At 38.5% G+C, this 20,780-nt stretch overlaps 1 protein-coding gene across 1 annotated transcript in view; it reads left to right on the top strand.

Annotated features, from left to right (window-relative positions):
- The window catches only part of LOC137151548 (chondroitin sulfate proteoglycan 4-like), a 44,885-nt gene that overhangs the window by 7,539 nt on the left and 16,566 nt on the right, over positions 1-20,780 (top strand). The window contains exons 2-6 of the mRNA XM_067545793.1: positions 1,651-1,814; positions 3,460-7,026; positions 9,063-9,533; positions 11,299-11,475; positions 18,032-18,230. Of these exons, the coding sequence (XP_067401894.1) occupies positions 1,651-1,814; positions 3,460-7,026; positions 9,063-9,533; positions 11,299-11,475; positions 18,032-18,230 (4,578 nt within the window). The remainder of the gene's footprint in view (positions 1-1,650; positions 1,815-3,459; positions 7,027-9,062; positions 9,534-11,298; positions 11,476-18,031; positions 18,231-20,780) is intronic.

The following is a 20,780-nucleotide window of genomic DNA, read 5'->3' as shown; positions in this document are numbered from 1 at the left end:
TGTCATTTCCACTATACTAATATTCACTGTAACACAGATATTTTTCCTCCAGTGGTTCACTGCAAGGCATTTTTGACCTTCCACTCTCTTTATTCTAGTTGTTCGCTAGTTCATCCAGGAAGATATAGATAAAGGTGTTGCTCTATGCATAATAAAGTTTACCTCAAGGGATGTGGTGGATTTTCTAACACTTGGAGTCTTTAATGAAGATTGGAAGTCTTTCTAAAATGTACGTTCTAGTTCTGCCACAGGGTATCAGGATTGGTGCAGGAATCACTGGATAAAATTCTATGGCCTATTTGATTCATGAGGTCAGACTAGATGATCATAATAGTCCCCTTCTCACCTTATAAATCTATGAAAGATTCAGGTTTCAGCTATAGATTTCCTAAGGGAGTTCATTGGTAGGACTCTAATCAAATCGCATACCATTGCTCCTATTCATTAGGGGTTGTCAGCTCCAACATAGCAGTAGAAATAGAACTCCTTCTCAGAATCTTAATATAGGAATTGAAAGCCTCTGCATGCCTCTATTTGAATTTCTTGCTGCCCATGACATTATACTTCTTTCCTAAAATCTAGTATGGCTATAGAGTAAGGGGTGATCTTGTGGTTAAAGCATTGGATGGAGACTTGAAAAATCTAGGTTCAGTTCCCATCTCTGGCACAGACTTCCCAACCCTGGGCAAGACACTTAATTTATCTGTACTTCAGATTGCCATCTGCTATAAAAGGGGGTGATAGTACCTCTTTTGTTAGGTTATAAACTCTTCAGGGTAGGGGCCATATTTACAATGTGTTTGTACAGTTTATAGCACAATGGGTTCCTGATCTTGTTTGGTGTTTCTACACACTACCATTCAACTACTACTACTACTACTATTATAGTGATTAAGATCAGTTCCCTGGTCAATCCAGTTCAATGGCCCAATATTTCCTTTGAAAAAGGGAGGTGCTTATATTTTATCTGAAGAGAACAACAAAAAGGTCAGGAAAACGCCTTTTGATTTTTCAGGCACAGGTTGTATGAAAGACTCTAATGCCTCTGAGATCTATTGCCTATTTACTTGCCTCCTGTACAAAGCAGGTTTATGGAAAGAGGAACTCCTGTCCATTCAACTGCAAAACTTTACTTCACTAGAGCAGTGGTTTTCCAACTCTGTTATTTTGCAGATTATTTCATTAGTGAAAGATACTTAAATGGACCACATAACTTCCTGAACTTCCTTCTTACTACTAGCATCATCTCTCTTTTCTGGAGATCTTTAGACCATATACTGAGAACCACTACACTAGGTTTATGCCTTTTTCAGTGTTATCTGCTTTTGACGTAGAACTAAGTACAGTGATGATATAAAAAAATCTCTCCACTGCTCCTCTAAACATTAGGTACTTGATGTAGAACTGTCTGTGGGTTTGGTTGTTGGCCACAAGGTTCTGAGTAGCATTATTTCTGGGATATAGTATGTATCTATCAAATATTCTATTGTGCACTGCACCTACTGAATGGATTGGTGTATTATAGTGTGCAGAAAAGGAAATTTAGTTCTTACTCTTCATTTAGGGATACACTGGATACCGAGGGTGTGTGTGTATATAGTAATGATGAGGCATTTTGCAAAAGTACATATATGTCTGTTTTTATTTTAGTATCATTTTACGGTGACAGCTATGTGGAGTTGAATATTGCAGAATCATCCTCTCGAACATCACTGCAATTACGATTTCGAACCAGCAAGCCACATGGATTACTTTTTCTTGCAGCTGGAAAAGAGGATCATTGTTTGGTAGAACTGCACTCGGGATATTTACAGGTATTTTTTTTAATTATGAAAAATAGAGAGAACAAGTACTGCTTTGCTCAGTGTTTGTCTTTGGAGTCATAGAATTTAAAGCCATAAGGAACTATCAAGTCATCTAGTCTGACCTCCTGTACATGACAGGCCACTAAACTCCATGAAGCCACCTGAAACCATCAAAGCACTACAGCTTTCAGGAGAGTAATCTGTTGTGTGCCACAGGCAGAGAAGAGGAGGGACCAAGATGTACCAATGCCTGAGGCCCCTGCAATGGCAGGGAATTGATAAAGTAAGTTATACCCAGATAATCCAGAGAAGTGAACCACATCCCATGCTGCAAGGGAAGGCAAAAACCCCGCAAAGTCTGACCAAGAGGGAAATTCCTTCCCAGCCCTGAATATGGCAATCAGTTAGACCCCTAAGCATGTGAGCAAGAACCAGCAAGCCAAGCATCTGAGAGAGAGAATGCTCAGTGCCACCTTAGAACCTTGGCCCTGCACGCTGGGTGTCCTGTCTCCAAGTATGGCCATCTCTGATGCGACAGAGGAAGGAGACAACCCTTTCTCCCTTCCCAGAATACACTGAGGTGAAAATTCCCTTCCTGGCCCCTACAGTTGACTAGCTGAACATTTTAGGAACATAAGACATAAAGGGAGCCCCCAGGGATGCCAAATGCAGCCCCCACACCACTACAGGCAACCTTGTCATACAATCCCACTCTTAAATTTATCAAGATCGGTCTTAAAGCTGATTGGGTTGTTTGCCCCTACTCCTCCCATTGGGAGGCTGTTCCATAATCACACTCCTCTGATGGTTAGAAACCTTCTAAGTTCCAGTTTAAATTTATTCATTTCCACTTTATTCGCATTTGTTCCTGTGCCATGCCAACATTATCCTTAGCTGAAATAGCTCTTCTTTCTCCCCGGTATTTATCTCCCTGATACATTTATAGAGAGCAATTAAATCCCCTCTCAGCCTTCTTTTTGCTACGCTAAACAAGCCAGGCTTTTTTAGTCTCCTATTATAAGATAGGCTTTCCATTTCCCAATCATCCTAGTAGCCCTTCTCTGCACCTGTTTGAGTTTGAATTCATCTTTCTTCAACTTGCGTGAACATAATTGTCTAGAGTATTTTAAATGAGATCTTACTCAGTGTCTTGTCCTTTCTCTACTGGAAATACTTCACCTAACACATCCTAAGATTGCATTTGCCTTTTCCACAGTTGCATCACATTGGTAGCTTATAGTCATCCTGTGATCGACTAATACACTTAGGTCTCTCTCCTCCTCTTTCACTTTCAATTGTTCAGCCCCCAGCTAATAGCAGAAATTTGTGTATGATCTTGCACCTTTGCAAATTTTGATCACAGCAGAACTGGAAATAGTCCCTTCCTGCTTTTGCATCTGACCCAGACTAAAATTGTGTTGGCAGGTAAACCTTCCCAAAATTTATAATGGTTTTGGATTTGAGATTGTGGTGTTGGACCATCCATAACAATAAACAGGTTTGTGCTTGTTGTTTGAAAATGCAATGATTGAAGCTTAAATTGAGCAGCTGTCAAAACATTAAGTACTACTTGTTTCTTTAAGAGACACACAATTAATTTAATCTTCATCCATCCACTCACCACTTTTCATCATTAAAATTTTGTCTCTTGCAGTTGAGAATGAACTTTGGAGCAGGGGAACGAGTGCTGCGTTCTCAACGGAGCTCCCGGCTAAATGATTTAGCCTGGCACCTGGTTGAACTACATCATGAAAATGATAATGTCACACTGGTAATTGATAAATATTATAGAACTAGTACAAAAATGCCTGGGATTCTATATCAATTAAACATTGAACATGGACTCTTCATTGGTGGAAGGGGAACCCTTGATGTTCCTTACCTTGATAGAGCACTAACCAATTTCCGAGGATGTATCGATGATGTGTTATTTAATCAGCATGAGGTCCTGATGTCCCTGAGACCTTATCCTGGGTTCAGAAATGTTCATGAAGTGTCACTGGGATGCAGTGATGAATTCTTTGCAGGTGAAGATGAACCTATCAGTTTCTTTAGCTCCAAATCCTATGTTTCTTTCCCACTATGGAATGTCCAGGGTGAAGGACACTTGGAGTGTGCAATGCAGACCTCAGCTCAGCGAGGCTTGCTGCTTTATAATTCTGGACGAGCAGGAGATTTCATTGCAATGGAAATTGAAGATGGACTAATTAAGGCCCATATTGGAAAGAGTAAAAGTAGAATGCGGCTTTCCTCTCTTCATTCAGTCAGTGATAACAAGTGGCACTCCATTGAGCTAAAATTTACTGCACAATATTTGCAGCTGATGATAGATGGAGAAATAGTGAAAACATCACTGCCTTCCCACAGCAAGATACCCCTTTTTAAAGGACCACTTTTTGTAGGTGGTGTAGATGACAGCACTCGGGTAGAAGTGATAAAGTTAGAGCTAACCTCCGTTTCTGGAAAATATGCCAGAGGAGGATCTTTCAAAGGTTGCTTAAGAGACCTGAAAGCCAATTCAGAAAAGAGATCGTTAAAGAATGTTCTGGTTACAAAGGATGTTTCAGCTGGATGTAAAACAGAGAATTCTTTTAATACAAATTCTCCTGTAGTGACAACCGAAAAGCCTCCTGTTGTAACAGCAGCCCCCACTTCCATCAATTTTCCTGAAATCTCCAAACCCCAAGGCAAAGAGGATAGTGGCCATTTCTTGGTTCTAAATAACTTGATTGTTCCAGAGGGTGGACAAGCTTCACTTGAATCTAAACATATTAAAGTAAATTTAGAGTTTAAGAAATTAGGGCTTCGTCAGTCACAGATCCTTTTTAAAATAAAGGGGCAGCCTTCCCATGGTGACTTGAGGTTAGGTGTTGAACCAGAGCAGGAGGTGGGCACATTTACTATGTTAGACCTGTGGCAAGGAAGAGTTCTATATGTCCATGATGGCTCTGAGGACACTTACGATTATTTTACTTTTTCCATTTCTGCCAGTAGCGAAAAGGACATGCCTCTGTATCTGCAAGGAAATGAGCAGCATGTGTTTAGGATTACTGTCACTCCGACAAATGATGCTCCTGAACTTATGCTCCCCAAGGGAAACTTATTTCTTTTGTTAGAGAACTCAAAGAAACGCTTGACTGCTGACCTAATAAAGGTTTCAGATCAAGACACAGACTCTGCAGATCTCAGTCTTTCAGTACTTGGAAATCTGAATACAGATGCAGGATTTTTAGAAAATTCCAAGAATCCCAGGAGAGCTGTTACTACTTTTTCTAATGAGGACTTAAAAGAAGGCAACATTTTCTTTGTCCACACTGGTGTCAAGAACTCGAGGATTGTGCTGCGAGCAAGTGATGGAGAGAAAGTGAGCAACACTGTTGTGTTGCGTATCATGACTATTCCTTTGGATTATAAAGTAGCTAACAACACAGGAATAAAAGTGCTACAAGGCAAAGCAGCTTTGATCATGCTCAGCCACTTGGCAGTTGAAACAAATGCCATCCACCAAGAGATAGAGATACGATATGAGATCACAGAATCACCCCGATTTGGTGAAATTCAAAGACGACATTCTAATGGAGAATGGAAGCAAGTAAACTCGTTTTCTCAGCGCTCCATTGAGCACAATCGTTTGAGATACTCTAGTATTTTCAAAGAAATCCAGATGGAAAATGTTACAGAACACTTTAAATTTAAGGTTAGCGTTGGAAACAAAATCAGTGATGAGTTTACGTTTTCAATCTCTGTGAAATGGTTGAGGTATAATTTATTGAAACATGTTCCTCTAGAAATTGAAAAAACAAAAAAGAAATGCCTAAATTCAGATAATCTTTTGGCTGTGATAGTGGATACAGATATACCTGAAAATGAACTTAATTATAAATTGTTGTCCTTACCCAAGAAAGGGAAAATGCTCCTTAACAACCAAGTCTTGAAAAAAAATTCAACTTTTAGCCAAAAAAGCATTACAGATCATGAAGTAGAATACGAATTAATCAGTAGACCCCATGAGAACACTCAGGATTCATTTAGATTCCTAATTTTTACAAAGTATTTGGAGTCAAATGTCTATGATTTCAAAATCAACATTAAAGCAGATCTCACAAGCATTATTTTGACAAACAATGGCTTGACCATAACCGAAGGTGAAGGAGCACTAATAACAAAAACCAGATTGTTTGCAAAAACCCTGGATAATAAGGCCTTTCAATATAAAGTTACAAAGAGTCCTCAACATGGAAAATTAAAACTCATTAATTTTTCAGATTCACCAGAGAGTAATGATAACCTCACCACTTTCACGAACCAAGATATAATGGGTGAGCGCCTTATGTATGTCCATGATGACTCTGAGACTATGTATGATGAATTTCTTGTCATAGTATCTGCCAAATCAGGAGAATGGGTGAGCTCTGCTCCAGAAACAGAACTTTTATCAGCAGAGATTAGATTTAATATTTCTGTTGAACTGAAGAATGATGAGAAACCAGTACGTGTGGTTGATAAGGTATTTCACGTAGTTAAGAATGGGCAGCGTTTATTGACCTTGGCAGATCTATGCTACCATGATCCTGATTTTGATTTTGATGATGGGCAGTTGCTGTATACTAGGCGTGGCATTCCTAATGGGGACTTGACTCTAATGAATGATACCACTCATAGACTATATCAATTTAAACAAGAGGACCTGGAGCAAAAGCGAGTACTATTTACACACAGTGGTGCTGATTATGGACGCTTTGTGTTATTTGTAACTGATGGCAAACACTACACGTCTTCACTTCTAGAAGTGAGTGCTTCAGATCCCTATGTTCGACTAGCTAACAATACAGGCTTATTGGTCCAAAAAGGAAAAGAGAGAACTATTACAACAACTAACCTAAGTGCCATCACAAACCAAGACATTAGAAGGGATCATGAGATTACTTATGAGATATTCTCATCTCCAAAACATGGAAGAATCTATGTAAATAATCTAGCAACAGATTCCTTTACCCAGCTTGATCTAAAAAGGGGACGTGTAAGTTATAGGCATGATGACAGTAACAACCTTGTTGACACATTTAACTTTACAGTTTATGCTAAAGATATTCATCAGGATGCTGGAATGTATGTTCGTATGTACTTGGAAAGCCATCAGCATCCACCAAAAATTGTCCACAATAACAACCTGTTAGTTGAAGAAGGAAAACCAGTTAAAATCAGTAAGGGTAAATTGCAGGTGAGTTACAATTTAGCTTTAATCTTCTATCTGTAACAGATTTTTCTTTCTTTCTTTCTTTCCTTCCTTCTTTCTTTCTTGCTTTCTTACTTTCTTTCTTTTCCCATGCATAGAAATCCCTTTTAATCTCTCAGTTCCACAAAACTGTCATCTTCAACCTAACTAACTTGAGTTATTGCAAGATATTATTTTTGGAAAATGACTCCAATTATGGTGTCTGTACTTGAGAATCTGCTGGCATCAGTGCAAAAAGGCTATAGACTTCAGATAGCTTATCACTTTGACACTAACATGCTTCCATCACTAGAAAGGAAAAAATCTATCTATTAATAAGACAGAGTGATTTGATTCCCTGAGCACTGGTATTTGAGAAAATTAAGATGCAGAGACACTGTGTTTATCAAGACTACAAGAAAACCATACAGTTTTAAATACATTTATCAATGTATTTGCAGTTCCCATTTCATGGTAGGTGAACCAGTAACAAATACTGGGGGGGAAAATTAAACTATATCCAAAGTATTTGCTTCAATACAAAGGGTCTGATTGGAGCTATGCTGATTTATGCCAGCTGTGGATCTGGCTCAAAGTTTTAAAAGCATCAGTTCAGAAGCATTAGCTTTGGACTATTCCGGTTAGTATTTTTTCTTTGCACTTATTTGGATCATATACGTCATTAAAATAACCAAAAACAACGAGAGTCCTGTAGCACCTTAAAGACTAACAAATTTCTGTGGGTATAAGCTTTTGTAGGCTGCAACCCACTTCGTCAGATGCATGAAGTGGAAACCACAGATAGGGGGTATATATATATACATCCGAGGGTAAGGAACATAACAATGGGGAGGGCTAGTGCTAACAAAGTCAATTCAGTTAGGGTAGAGGAGGCCTATTCACAACCGTTGATTAGAAGGTGAGAATGTGTGAACAGTAACAATTACTTCTTGTAATGAGATAACCATTCCAAGTCCCTATTCAGACCCAGTCTGATTGTGTCAGGTTTGCATATGAGTTCCAGCTCTTCAGTTTCTTGCTGAAGTCTGTTTTTGGAGTTTTTTTGTTGAAGTATGGCAACTTTCAAGTCAGCTACAGAGTGTCCTTGGAGATTGAAGTGCTCTCGGACTGGATTATGGATATTACCATTTTTTATGTCTGATTTGTGTCCATTTATTCTTTTGTGTAGTGACAGTCCAGTTTGGCCAATGTACATGGCAGAGGGGCATTGCTGGCACATGATGGCATATATTACTTTAGTAGATGTGCAGGTGAATGAGCTCCTGATGGTGTGGCTGATGTGGTTAGGACCTGTGATGGTGTCACTAGAGTCGATATGCGGGCAGAGTTGGCAACGGGTTTGTTGCAGCGATAGGTTCCTGGGTTAGTGTTCTTATTGTATGGTGTACGATTGCTTGTGAGTATTTGCTTCAAGTTGGGGGGCTGTCTGTAAGCAAGGACTGGCCTGTCTCCTAGGGTTTGTGAGAGTGAGAGATCATCTTCCAGGGTAGGTTGTAGATCCTTAATGATGTGTTGGAGAGATTTTAGCTGGGGGCTGTAGGTGATGGCCACTAGTGTTCTGTTGTTTTCTTTGTTGGGTCTGTCCTGTAGTAGTTGACTTGGGTACCCATCTGGCTCTGTCAATTAAAATAACCACCACAAGAGGGCTCATGTTGTACAGTATTGTGCTGATTGTAAAATCCACATTCCAGGCAACATTTCACAGTTCTTAGGTAATTAATTTGATGGGGGGTTTTTTTTGGGAGGGGTTTCACTTGAGAGATTTTATGGTGCCTGTTTTGGATTATGAAACACTTTCTCTTGCCATATTACCTAACATGCATCTACTTAACATAATACTGGAAATGCATTGTGCTAGGCATTTGCAGACATAATGTTTATCCTAAATAGAGAATGCCAGCCAAATGGGTGGATAAATAATCCATGATTTACTGTCCCAAGATTAAAAGCGAGAAATTCAGACTAGAATTAAAGAGATTGTCTTGTTTTTATTTTTAATGACATTTGTGTGTAAATTTAAGGTTGTGCATGAAAACAGTTCTCCATCAGAGATCATGTTCACATTAAGGACCCCTCCGGTTCATGGATACATTCGGAAGTTTGCGTCAGAAGAAGGTTACCTTGGTGCAGAACAAAAGCCAGTTTTGACTTTTACCCAGCAAGATATTGATGATGGCAACGTTCAGTATGTGCAGACAGTCTCTGACCAGCTACAAGACCATTTTTCGTTGGATGTGACCAATGGCGTCCAAGTGATCAGTGGAATAGAAATCTCTGTAGACATCATCCCTAAGATGATTCCATTAGAAGTGCAGAATTTTACAGTAATAGAAGGTGGTTCTAAAGCTCTTGTGGAAGACTATCTAAAAATTTCTAATCAGCATTTCACAGGACTCAGTTGTGAATTTATTTTAGTTGAGCCACCAAAGAATGGGCATGTTGGAAACTCTCGCTTTCCTGGAGTAAAGTTAACCAAATTTATCAGAAAACAGGTAATATGACTATGATAAGCTTGATCTAAATGCAATTCCTTTTTTGTTTGTGTTTTTTAAAATGCTAATTATTATTTGTATTGCAGTCTCACCTGCAGGTCAGGGTCTCTTTGTGCTAGGCACTATACAAACGCAACAAAAGACCGTCCTTTACCTGAGGAGCTTACGGTTTAAGACAAGATGATAAACAGTCAGAAGAAATGGGGAAGGGAGAATGAGGGAAACAGTGATATATACACGTGTTTTTACTTTGAGCAGGTGTGCCTGCAGCTAGGTGGTTCAGAGTCAGTTAATTTTTAAAAAATGAACAAGATACAAATGACACATCACAATTCCTGAATAGTCATCTGCTTAGCCATCATTGGTGGCATTTTCCTGCAAAAGTCTGGTAGAAGTGGCAGAGTTGAGGGGAGGACATTGTTTTTCAGTCTAGTTCTGAGTGTATGCCAAACTAGTGGCAAGGAAGAAGCCTTGTATGTGCTCACTGGAGAAATGGACAAATATTGGCGTTATTGGTGGAGCAGAGAAAGTGGAGAGTCCATAATAAGATACAAGTACTAATAAGTTTTGTGCAGCCTTAAAAGACTATGAAGAAGGTGAGAAAGCCAGTGGATGGTCTCAAAATGATTCATATATTTTTAAAGCGAGAGCAGACCATTATGATGTTCTAGTCTAATTTCCTGCATAACAATGGCCACATTATTTCACCAAGTGATTCCTCCATCGAGCCATACTTATGGTTGAGCTAGAGCATGTTTTTAAGAAAGACATCATATCTTTATTTAAAGACTTCAAGTGATGGAGAATCCACCCCCGTCCCTTGGTATGAGATGGGAGCAGGGGTTATGACAAGATGCTTTGTGATTCACTAGTTTCAAATAATAATGGTTTGATACTGCAGAATAAAGTACTGAAGGTTTGCAAAGTATTTTCCCCTTTAAAAAAATCTACACTGGAGTTATGGGTGTTAGATGCATATAATAACATATATATTCATTAATACACTTATTTGAAAGTAAAGATCCACATTATGTATTATTTTGATAGGTCATATTCCAATGGGATAACTCCTGCACAAACAAGAATATGTACATTTTTATATTACTTTTCAGACTCCAGAATATGGCAAAGTGTCTTAAATGGCATGGAATGTAATAAACCAACAATTTAAAATGAATATAAGCCTGACAGGTATCTTACACTGCCAATATAGTTGAGGGTCATTTTACAGCTGAATGAAAACTCTCTAATTTGAAAGTTTTTAATATTTAACTTGTTTCAAAATGCACAAACTGAAATTTGTTAACCTTTTAAAAATGTAATTGAATATGGATTTTTAATTATTATGGCCCAAAGAAGAAATTTGACTTTTGGATGCAGATAGTGACGCTTTAAGTTATTTTGCCTCTTCTCTATAAAAAATGAAACATTTAAAAGGGTTCACTTTTGAAAAGCAGTTAACTATGGTTTAGTTACTTTTATATGGGTTCTTTGGGATTTGTTTGTCTCTGACCTTCTAATACAATTGCAGTTGTGCATGTGCCTCACTGTATCTGAGGTTATTTCAGAATAACCAAATGTCCATATGCAATCTGATATGCTAGAGATAGAATAGTGTGTGTTGGAGGAAAAAGAATGGGGTCATGAGGGCTGAAAGTCAATTATTACAGAGCTGGAATGGTTTTTGTTTAAAATGGCTTTTTGTTTAAAATATCAAACAATTTTTGTTTGAATTTCTTTAATTTTCAGTTAATTTATTTTTCAGGTAGAGCAAGAATTAATCTACTATATTCATGATAATAGTGAGGGTCTGACTGACAATTTCACTGTCATAGCAAATAATACAGAACTGTGGAAACAAAGTTTGCCCCAAACTATATTTGTGACTGTCACATCAGTAAATGATGAAGCTCCTGTTATAAGTACAAACAAAATACTTAGGGTAAGTTCTGCATACTTTCATCTTTATAATTTTAAAATCTTCATTTCTAACCTGATAGGACTATAGTAACACAGAAAATAGAGATAGATACGCGTTCCAGATTCCTGGAAATATATGTTATGTACTAAAAGCCAATTATGATGTTTTTAGATACCATAGTGATGGGTTCTGTAAATTGGATACTATGACAGTTCTGTGTAATTATGGGGCTAAATCCTGGCCCTTGCTAAATTTGCTTTGTGCTGTCCTGCTGGTGCAAAGCAGACCTGAGACTTACCTAAGAGGCTGGCTGATGATTCCTTTAGTCTAAGAGGAATCCCCAAATGACCTACGGCTCCTGGATCTGTGCCACCACTTCCTTTTGGACTTGACATGTGGTGGCAAAGGGTGTATGGCTGGAGCACTGCTGTGTTTTAACATTTCCTGGCAGGAGTACTGGCAGCTTGGATGCAGTTAGTAGAGCAGTAAGTCCAGAGCAGAGTAATAGAACATAAGTCAGAGCAGTCCTGAGGCACTGGCCCTTGCAGGCCTCGGGATTGAGGGACCAGAAAGGTGGTTTCAGATGATCTTTGCACCATCCCTTGGATTCTGCGCCTAGCAGTCCTGAGCTGTTCATGAGGATCAGGCCTGTTGTGATCAGTTGTGCTCTTTGTCATGTGTCTGTATCTCAGATCTCTGTATCTCTGTCATATCTCTGTATGTATCTCATATCTCTCAAAGTCAGTGAGGATAACATAGGTGTAAGAGAACAGAATTTCACCCAAATAGGAGATATGAAAATTTCCCTCAGAAATGCAGATTTAAAAAAAAAAGTCCCTAATAAAAATAAAATAACTTATTATACAATTAGGATCCAAAATAGAACTGCTCATGGTGGTTTTATTAGAGAGACTGGAGCTACTACTGTCTGTTACTGTAGATTTTTTTGGTGTCAGGGCCGTTAATTATGAATTAAAGATAAATTCTGAAACATCCAAAGTCTGCTTACTTTGTATAATTCCCAAAGAACTTGTGGAATTGGAAGATTGTAGAATTGGTCTAATTTTTTCTTCTAGTAAAAGAAAATGATCGCATTTAACCATTCTATCTTGTAAAGACTAAGGGATGGTTTCTTCTCATACCTATTTCACATTAGTGTGGCTCCATTCACCTCAATGGTACAACTGCAGATTTACATCAGTGTGAGAAGATTATTATATGTATTACAATTGTATTACCTTATCCTAGATACTGTAGAAACATAGGAGACAGTCTTGCCTCAAAGAGTAGATGACTGGTGACTAAAACAAACGGGGCTAGGGAGGAGCATAGATAATAATAAAATGATATTGATCAGCTTGAAAAACGGTGGTCACGGCAAATCAGCTGTCTAACAGTAAACTAACTGCAAGTTGATTGTAAGCATCACATCAGAGAAGAGTTTTTTTAAGGAGGGATTTGAAGGAGGATAATGTAGATATTAGCCCTAATACACCATGGTGCAATTTACAAATTATGACACTTAAAACATGTTTGCATTTATTCTAGAGTATGAATTGTATTTGAGTGTTGTGTAGACAGAATGAGTAATGTAGAGATTACCACATTTTAGCATCACCCATAACTCTTTTCACAGAAGAAAAGAAAAAAGGAGAAAGAATATAATACTTTGTACTAATCCGTTTTGGCAGTGTTGAGCTTCTTAGCGATGGCATTTACCCACTAAAGGCATCCACACAGCAGTGCACCACAGATATTAGGCTTATACACCATTCAGAGTCCTGACAGCTTGGCAGTTTGTTCCAAGAAGGAGTCAAGTATTACACAGTAAAACTCCTGCAGGGGAGGATAATTATCCACTGGTGGTGCTCTTCAGGCATCACCATAGCAGGCATTAACTATAATCTAGTAGTACACAAGAGGGTAGATGTCCAGCAAGACTACTTCTGATTTCTCTTTCCTTGTGTATAATTGCTTGGAAGAATTATCCTTTGACAGAATTGAGATCCAGCCACATAGCACTTTGATTTTTTAAAATGATTGTTAAGACCAGGCTTCTCAGGAACACATTAAATTGCTCGACAGACCCAAAATTACCTTGATTTTAAAAAATAAATAAACAGATAACACAACTTTTCAATCTGTTCCTGAAATATGTCAGTCATCCAGAATGTAGATGAAATGCTATCCACTCAACTGGGTAGCCTGCCTACACCAAACCCAGGGTTCTGTATTCATGACTGTGGTTTTGCTTGTCACACTTGACCCTTTACTGTGATTACATGCTCTGTTCTTAGCAGAGAATTGTAATATAGAAATACTGCATTTCTGAGAGTTATGTGCACACTAAACAAAGCTGGAGAATCTGATTTATTCCAACCAATCACTTTAAAGCAAGCTGAATGCCCAAAATAGATGGAAAAAATGGATTGCAAAGATTTTTTTTGAACCTGCCGCCTGGCTCAGTGCTGACTGTTATCATCAGCTGGGAGTTCCCAGGCATTGCTTACCTAGGGTGAAACTTTCCAGGCTGTGCTTGCCCATCCAGGACATCTTGTGTTGTTAGCTGTTGAATTTAAACCTGTTGTAGTAATCTATGTATTTTTAGATACAGTAGCTCTGTCTTAACTTAATTCCTTGTTAGAGATACGAAGTAAATGTACAAAGTTGAATGAAAATTCTCTGAAAACCACCTTGTTGACTTTATTGCAAGACTTTGTCTAGAGGATAACTTTTTATAGAAAAAACTTTTGCATTTTGAGCAATAGATTTGGTCATGTTTCTTACTACAGAGTAAGGTCCTAATCCTGCAAACACTTGTGCGTGTTATAATTTTACACACTGTTTACCTCAGTAGGACTCCTCACATTGCATAAAGCTAAGCACCTGAGCAAGTTTGCAGGATCGGGGTGTAAAAGAACAGCTAAGTCAATAACAAAACTGAACAAAAAAGTTAAAGTATCAGATCTCTTTATGAGCATCTATTACCAACAGATGGCTCCTAGGGAAGTAAATGTTGGTGATCTCCAGATGAATGTCAAAGTTAAATTTTTGGCTTGTCATGGGACTTTTTGCCGCACATAGCAAACTGTCAAACTTACCCACCCACTTCAGCTCCAATTTTCCCACATCTGAGGCCTCCTCAACATTCTGTCTTTAAACCACAGTGTTTATGATTAGTATCAGGGTGGTAAATAGAGAAGGGTCTTTTCCCCCTCAGTGTTTGGGTGAGGAGATTGTTTTGGTTTTTAAAGAGATGGGAGCTATTGGATTTTCCTCATTTTTTGAACTTCATCATCATTCTGAAATATATGCATGAACATAACAGATTTGAAAAGTTGCATTAATACTAGAAACATAGTCTTTAATTTCACTTTGTAACTTAAAACCATAAACAGTCTACACAATTCCAAGGGAGTTGCTAGGACTTTGAGCTCAGTACAACAATCAAAATATAGAAACCCTATCAGATACTGGCTAATGTGGGCTTAATTTCATCCTTATTTATGACAGCACTTAAGTATATATTATACATTAAGTGCATATTTAAAACCCATTTAATTCATTGTGTCTTAAACAGAAGCTTTTAAAGTTAAGCATGTTTTTAAGCAGAGAGGGTTCAGGTTGGGGAAAATCAAAATCCTGACTCTGTTAGTCCCATTTATCTATGCACTAAAGTAAGATTTAGTAGTGGTTGGTAGTAAGGTGTGGCTGTACCTAAGTGTAGCCACAAGGGGACTATATTTTCATGTATGTGGAATTTTTCTTTTCAAAATCAAACAATTATTATCCTTCTTTTTAATTAATTCTGCTTAACAGGATATGAAAATAACTATGTATATAGAATAATGTATATAGAATAAAGAGTAAAAAGAATGAAGAAAAGAAGCACAGCTAAGCCTAATGAATAATAACTGATATCTATAAGCAGAAAACTGTGGATTAGGTCAACAGGGTGTTTTTCATTTCTTAGCAAGCCAGGTCATGAACCTTCCTGTATCCTATAGTAGTGGAATGTGTTAGGCAAATGCAGAATTAGTCCAAAGCTGACATCTCGGAAGTTCTGCATACATTTTTCTTTCTTTTCTTAAAGAAAACTTTGATCTCTACCCTACATGAAGCAAACAGATGTGGGAAATAAGCCACTTTGTAAAGTATTTGCAGTATTTCAACTGTTTGCCTCCTTACATTCCATTTTAGCTCATGGATCTCTTTTCATTCCTCATGTATCACATTACAGCACACAATATCTTAACACATAGTGTGCACACAAAAAGGCATTGTGTGTAAGCATGCTGGGAGGCATGGAATAAACAGTATCTGTATAGTTAAAAAGCCCTATTATTTCTTAAGTTAATAAGAGGAAAATTCATAAGCCATGCAGGGGTTAGCCTTGGAGTTACAGATGGCTACACATTTACATACTCCTTTGTAAATATTATCCCTAGTGTTTTATCATTTATATGCAATATATTATATATTTTTTCTCTATACAGGATGATGTGGTATAAAAGTGTTATTGGCATGAGTTTGGGGGCTGCAGACAACAAAACAGGTGGCAATAAAACCTTTATATGGTTTTATATTATTGTTATATTATTAAAAGGCATCATTTATCATCGGTTATCATGATATGACTTCAAAGATAATATCTTCAAAAAATGGCCACATCCCCTCACCCCCCCAAAAAAAATTTAAAAAGCTCACACTTCTGGGGAGAAAAGGCTGAGCTGTTGCGATCAGGAAGAAATCTCCAATATTTATTTTTAGGAGACATGAAATAACTTTTGTCAAGGATATTTTTTCCCCCATTAGACTGCTAACATAACATTACCACCAAATAGCTACTGATGATGAATTAGAGAGCAGGAATTAGGCAGAGGCAAGAAAAGCCAATGGAATCAAATGCAATATGATATTATTAATACACTAAAAGTCAGATATCTGTTCTGCACCTGAAGTAGAACTGTTGATTATCAAAGATTTTATATTACAAATCAGCTGTTCATGGGATGAGTTGATGTGCATGTGTTGAATACCTATGGACTTGATTTCAGTTTATAATAGATATGTCCTATCCTGGGCTCTCGGCACCATAGCCAATAATTAAAAGTGCAAAGAGGTCAAAAGTAAAGTCAACAGTTGCTCTTTACATCCAAACCAGAAAATAACTGCCCAGAATTAAATGAAGCCCACACAATGATCCCCTTCTCAGACATCAGTCCTTATACTGCTCTTGTCTGCCCCAAAACCTGGGTAAAAGAGAGGGCCTTACCACGTGCCCTGAAGACACAGAGATACATTCCTTGCACTAGAATTGCTAGAATTAAAGTAGTGGATTTTATGCTGTGTTCACAAACACCAGTTTTTTGTTTCAGTTTAGGGTTTGATTCTATGAAGTGCTGAGTAACTCTCAGAGGTGTTGAGTATCTTCATCTCCCAGTGAAGTCAATACTCCAAGAGCTTTACAGGATTGAGCCTTTGGTACATACTTGAGCAGATGGGAGATGAAAGAAAATATTCAGTTTAAAAAAGTTTTAAAAAGTTGCCTTTTTATTAGGGGTCGTATTACTTAATGTGTTGTCTTTTTTATGGCCCAAATCTGTGCTAGGGTTGCCAACTTTATAATTTCTGAAAACTTGACCCCCTTGCCCCACACTTTTCCCCGAGGCCCATGGCCCCTGCCCCGCCTCTTCCCCCGGGTCCTGCCCCTGCTGTGCCTCTTTTCTCAAGGTCTTGCCCCCACTTGCTGCTCTCCCCCCACTGTCGCTTGCTGTTCTCCCCCCTTCTTCATCGCTCGAGCCTCTCCACCTCCTCCCACCCCCAACTGGTCCCACCCCTAACTGGTCTGCTCTGGGGCTGGGACAGGAGCTGCAGCCTGATGTGGAGCCTGCTGCCTGCCTGCCCACGAGATGCAGGTCGTTGGCGGCCCCAGCTGAGCAGGGCCTGGTGCGGGTTGATGATCTGGCACATCCCCCTCTCTCCATGGTAACTGGACATTTGGTGACCTATCCATACATCAGACTGGACACTGCCAGGTTCCTTTTACAGCTAGACTTTCTGGTCGAAAACTGGACATCCAGCAACCCTATCTGTGACATATCCAGCACCATTTATTGCAGTGGAAGTTGAGGGCACTGAATGTTTTGCCCATAGTGAAGATCATGGCACTAACACTCCACGAAAATACAATTGCTGCATTTGTAAGAGTACAGACACTGTCAGACAAAAAACACATTTGCACTGCTATCTTAAATACTGATTTACCCAGGATGGACTTGATGGTGTTTCATAGGACACAGGTCTGGAGGAGACTTCCTGAATTACCAAATCCAGTTCCCTGCTGTCACAGGTAACCAGTTTAAGAACAGGATTATATAATGTATCAAGCTCCATCTGAAAACTAGTTAGGTTGTTTGTTAGTGTTGCTTGATAGCTTGTAGCTTGAAATAATTTCAGAATGTTAAATACTAAGAAACTATATTGGATTACAGGGTTACCTGTTTTAGCAACATGAGATACAGTGAATCAATCCAATCCATGTAATTTTTTCTTTGTCTGTTTTTTGTTTTTTAAGGTTTGGGTGGGCTCAGTTACTGAAATAACTGTTGATGACCTCTGTGCAGAAGATAAAGACTCCTCACCATCAAAGCTAGTGTACTCTATTACCCCACCTAGCAATGGCCACTTGGCTCTTAAGTCTTCTCCAAACAAAAGCATCCTTAATTTTACCCAGGCTCACATAATGGAAGGACAACTGGTGTTTGTACACAACGGTAGGTAGTTCTAAAAATAACCCATTCTGTCGGTGGAATATTCCCACATGGGGATATTCTGTTATGTAATTGTATAGGGATATTCACATATATAATCCTATGGGGATATTCTGGTAACATAATGTAATTTTAGAAGCACTAATTAAGTGATGTATAATTTCACAAGCAAAACAAGGAAGGGCTCAGGTCATTACTTGAGTGGGTAACCTCCAGCAAACACCTAGGTGTTGCAGGAAGTAGTATGGTAATTGAGTAGATTTATTTTATTATTATTATTATTATTATTATTTGTATTACCATAGCACCTAGAAGCTTCAGTCATTGATCAGGATTCCATCGTGCTAGAGGATGTACAGACATAGAACAAAAACCAGTCCCGTCTCCAAAGAGCTTACAATTTATGTATAAGAGACAACAGCTGGATACAGGCAGACCGGTGGGAAGTACAAGGAAACAGTGACACAATATTGGTCATCATGGTAGACATTGGTCTCAGCACAGCAGCAGCCAAGTTTCTGTCAATTTTTCTGTAGGATTCACTGCAAATGAGAGTTTTAAGAAGGCTTTTGAAGGTGGATAACGAGCTAGATGTGCAGATGTATAAGGGAAGATTCTCCCAGATGTGAGGGGCGGCATGGGTGAAAGCATGAAGATGCCTGTTTGAAAATTTAACAAGTGACCAATGGAGACTGATACCATGAGCTGATTGGAGATGGAAGTCGACATCTCAATATTCAATGAGAGATGATAGGTAGAATGGGGATAGGTTGTGAAGGGCCTTGAAAGTGAAGTCAAATTGCTTATGTTTGAGATGATAAATGCAAGGAGAGGGATGACATGGTAAAAGCAACAGGTTGGGAAATGGATATAGCATTCTTTAGTTGTTCTTTAGTTCCTCTTCTAAACTCTTGTGAATGGTTGCTGTGTGCTGTTTGTCAGCTGCTGCGTTTCACTCAGAGGTGGCTGCATTTCTGTAGTGGGTGAAATGATTTTTCTGTATAGTTCATATTTCAATGTGTATTGTAAGAAAGGGTATAAACAAAACTTTGTTAAGCAACTTGGCTACCTGCTGAAATGTCCAGTTTAACATTTAAAATGTCTAGTTTAAATTATAATTTATACAAAGTCTCTCCATATTCTTTTATGCTCTTTAAATTTAACATTCCATTATACATGCAAAGTCAATTCAAGAACTGTTGTTCTCCACCTGGTCAGAATAGCTGTATAAATCTTCCATTTCTGTTCTTTTAACAACAGTGGTAGGACCTTAGAATGTATGGCTAAGCTGCATTATTACTCAGTTATATTTCTGATTATTCCACTCTGTGGTCAAGTATCCTTATAAATACAGTATTTAGTTTCAGTTCCTTGTATTTACCTTCTCTTTCAGCACAGGTGTGTTTCACTAACTTAATAGCATAAGCATATTTGATTTTAAACATTAGCCTTACTACTTCTCTTTCTTTTCTAACAGAATTGCCCATGAAATAAACCCTGTCACTAAAGTTTATAGTATTTTGCCCAAAGTTGACTTCCCTTTTATACACATTTTAATTATAATAATAGATTCTATGAAGTTCTCCTTTTTACTTCTGGATTTGGCATACCATATAATATCAATGTCTGTGTCAAACTGTACTGCAGTGGCTCAAGTGTGATACCAACTTCAGGGCAGACTGTTAACAAGCAGGGCACAAAACCCAAATTGGTTGTGAGTTCTATACTTAGATTTCACCAACCATTTATCCAATGTAAACACCTCAAGTACTAGAACAGCCTTGCCACTGGGTCATAGACAGTCCCCTTGGGTACTCGGCTCTGTCCTGCCACCCAGTTAAGCTTATCTTTGTGATAGATAGAGGAAAAGGGGAAGTCTCTTTAGCTGCGCCAGTAGTACACTTTTTTGAAAGGCTACAACTAGTCTGAGTTTCCTCAGACTATTGAAGAAATTTAGCTATTAGACCGTGGATTTTTATTCTCTCAACACTCTGTTCTAACTTTAACAAAAGTCCTTCATACCTGGGCAGTTATTAAATAGAAATAACTTGTAAATTTGAGGCCTTAGTTACTACAATGTGTTAAGTGTTTGGCTTCCTTTCTGATGGCAGGTGCTATATGTAGTTCCTAATTTGTCTGCTGCTTAACCACAAACCACATGTTAAAAGCAGATTTTCAGGAATGCAGTTCAGCGAAAAACAGATCAATGATATTCTGCCTCATGCTTCCCCTGCGTGATGTCAGGCTTCTCATGAGGCAGTGGAGGACCTCCACTTCACCACTTGGCTTGTTCCTGGGTCTCTTCCTGATGAAGCCAGAGAGAGGGTCATTTTCTCTACTTGCTCATTATTGCTGCTGCAAAGAGAATGCATGTACAATGAGAAAGGCGCAGGAATGAGTCACAGCTGTCAAGGTGGCTCTGGGGAGGATGCCACAGGAATAATGTTTCCAGTAGCCAACTTCATCCAGAAGAGTAGGGTGGGTTCTATAAGGCTGTTACCACCTCTTTTCCTAGCCTTACTACTTCTCTTTCTTTTCTAACAGAATTGCCCT

The sequence above is a fragment of the Emydura macquarii genome, unplaced genomic scaffold, assembly GCF_026122565.2.
Source record: "Emydura macquarii macquarii isolate MOO-44397 ecotype Brisbane River unplaced genomic scaffold, CSIRO-AGI_Emac_v2 contig_1108, whole genome shotgun sequence".
NCBI lineage: Eukaryota > Metazoa > Chordata > Testudines > Chelidae > Emydura > Emydura macquarii.
The sequence above is the reverse complement of the archived record's forward strand: the minus strand, read 5'-3'. Positions and strand labels throughout refer to the sequence as shown.